We start from the raw sequence: 2,401 nt of genomic DNA on the forward strand, positions 1-2,401 counted from the left end.
TCTGCGAATATAGCACCGGCTGAACATTCTGAAAATTCACGCAACAACCTCACCGCTTGAGCACCCCCGCTACGATGAGCACGATATTTTACCACTCGTCAACAGCATTTCAGAAAACTCTCATGTACAGATAAACAATCCAAAACCGACCTCATGTGGCCTTCCAGTACTTCATGTACTATACAAGAGGAACCCGCATCCTCAACACACTTCAGCGACCAAGCTGCAGGACACTGCCATCCTGTTCCCGGATCATCAAAACATCTTGGAGAAAACGGCAGGTTCAACTGAACAATGAACAATATCCGTTGCATCCAGGTTAACCTCCATCATGCTAAGGGTGCTTCCAGTATCCTTAGTCGGAGGTTCACTAAAGAGCAATTTGGGATTGCTCTCGTTCAAGAACCGTGGGTGAACCACAACAAAATCCTTGGACTGTCCTGTCAAAGCAGTAGATTGATCTACAGCAATACGCAGGCAACACCAAGAACGGCGATTCTGCTGAGCGGAAACATCAAGTGTACTCCAATCACGGAATTCGTCCAACGAGACATCGTTGCAGCAATGGTGACCGTCCCGACCACCAAGGGAAAGCAGGAGATGGTTGTTGCATCTGCTTACTTTCCTGGTGACCAGGACGATGTTCCACCGCCAGAAGTGGCCGCACTTGTGCGATACTGTAGGGCTGTCAATAAACCGTTCGTCATCGGTTGTGACGCGAACGCCCACCATACGATATGGGGAAGCACGGATGTTAACGATAGAGGTGAGCGCCTTCTTGAATACTTGACGTCTAACAACGTCAATGTATGCAATAAGGGCAATGAACCTACTTTTGTTACTGTCGCAAGACAGGAGGTCTTGGACCTCACTCTGTGTAGTGCTGCTTATGCAGACAAAATAAAAACTGGCATGTCTCTGAAGAAGCTAGTCTATCTGATCACAGACAGATTGTCTTTGACATTGAAGCCATTCAACTGAAAAGGGAAACGTTTCGTGACCCAAATGACACGGACTGGAACGCCTTTCGAGGTCACCTTTGCCGGTCCAAACAAGACGCTCCTTCACGAATACGAACCCCCGAAGAATTGGATACTGCAGCGAATACTCTTCAACGCAGGATCACGGCAGCCTACCAGGCTAGCTGCCCTAAGAAAGTGAGGGAAATCTGTCGGGACGTACCGTGGTGGAGCGAAAGCCTGAGCAGTCTCCGCAAGGAGGCTAGAAGGCTTTTCAACAGAGCTAAGCTCACTTCCGAATGGGATGCCTACAAAGCAGCCCTAACGAAGTATAACGCGGAGTTGAGGAGAGCCAAAAACTAGCCTGGCTAATTTCTGTGAGGACATAAGCTCGATGTCTGAAGCAACCCGACTCCAAAAGGCGTTGTCAAAAGACCATTCCAACGGTCTAGGACAGGTGAGAGACGAGCAAGGCACTCTCACTGTCACAAACAAGGAAACACTGCAAGTACTCATGAGTACGCACTTTCCAGAATCAACTGAAAGAGAGGAGGATGCACCCGGACTGCAGATGGCGTATGGTGTCGACCATCAAGAGAGTCAGTCCACCTAGCCCGTCGAATGTTCAACCAGTCTTCAATCAGATGGGCCCTCGGCACATTTGAACCACTGAAGGCTGCAGGACCCGACGGCATCCTTCCAATCTTTCTCCAAAAAGCAGCCGACACCATAATGGCTGAGTTGATCAACTTACTTCGAGCCAGCTTCACCCTGGGCTACATCCCTCGAAGCTGGCGTAAAGTTAAGGTGATCTTCATACCTAAGGCCGGCAGAAGTGACCCCACGATGCCAAAAGCCTTCAGACCCATAAGTCTGACAGTGACGCTGCTCAAGCTTATGGAGAAAATCACGGATAATCACATCCGGGCGGAGTTCTTGAAGGACTTCCCTTTGCATAAACACCAATATGCATACCAAGCGGGCAAATCGACCGAAACTGCCCTACACGCGTTAGTGTCACGTATCGAGAACGCACTGAAATATAAAGAATCTGCACTTTGTGCTTTTCTTGATATTCAGGGCGCGATGGAACAACTGCGAGCTGGATTCATGCTATGCTTACGAGCAGAGAGATTTCAGCATCGCTAGGAGACACATCTATCACAATAACAGCAGCCAAAGGCTGTCCGCAAGGGAGTACTCTCTCCTTTGCTTTGGCTGCTGGTGGTAGATAGTCTTCTAAGAAAACTTACACTACTCGGCTACGAAGTCATTGGATATGCTGACGACGTAGTCTTAATCATCCGGGGGAAGTACGACGGAACGTTATCGGACCGTCTACAGTCAGCTCTAAACTGCACCATGTCGTGGTGTGAGCAGGAAGGGCTGACAATAAACCCCAACAAAACCGTGATAATCCCGTTTACTAACAGGAGGAAACA

General features: G+C 48.9%; 1 protein-coding gene across 1 annotated transcript; it reads left to right on the forward strand.

Moving 5' to 3' along the window:
- Window positions 1-294: 294 nt before the first annotated feature.
- Window positions 295-2,190, forward strand: LOC119769997. Its single transcript, XM_038264016.1, has 3 exons — window positions 295-766; window positions 1,678-1,969; window positions 2,040-2,190. Exons 1-3 carry the CDS (start codon window positions 295-297, stop codon window positions 2,188-2,190), a joined length of 915 nt encoding a protein of 304 aa, XP_038119944.1.
- The last annotated feature ends 211 nt before the right edge of the window (window positions 2,191-2,401 follow it).

Source organism: Culex quinquefasciatus, chromosome 1 (assembly GCF_015732765.1).
Source record: "Culex quinquefasciatus strain JHB chromosome 1, VPISU_Cqui_1.0_pri_paternal, whole genome shotgun sequence".
Taxonomy (NCBI): Eukaryota; Metazoa; Arthropoda; class Insecta; order Diptera; family Culicidae; genus Culex; species Culex quinquefasciatus.

Excerpts from the sequence above, each read along its gene's own strand:
- LOC119769997 (XM_038264016.1), top strand. The coding sequence starts at position 295 with ATGAACAATATCCGTTGCATCCAGGTTAACCTCCATCATGCTAAGGGT. Across the intron at positions 767-1,677 it reads CACGGATGTTAACGATAGAG|CAGCCGACACCATAATGGCT; the intron begins GTGAGCGCCTTC and ends TTCTCCAAAAAG. Across the intron at positions 1,970-2,039 it reads ACCGAAACTGCCCTACACGC|GGCGCGATGGAACAACTGCG; the intron begins GTTAGTGTCACG and ends CTTGATATTCAG.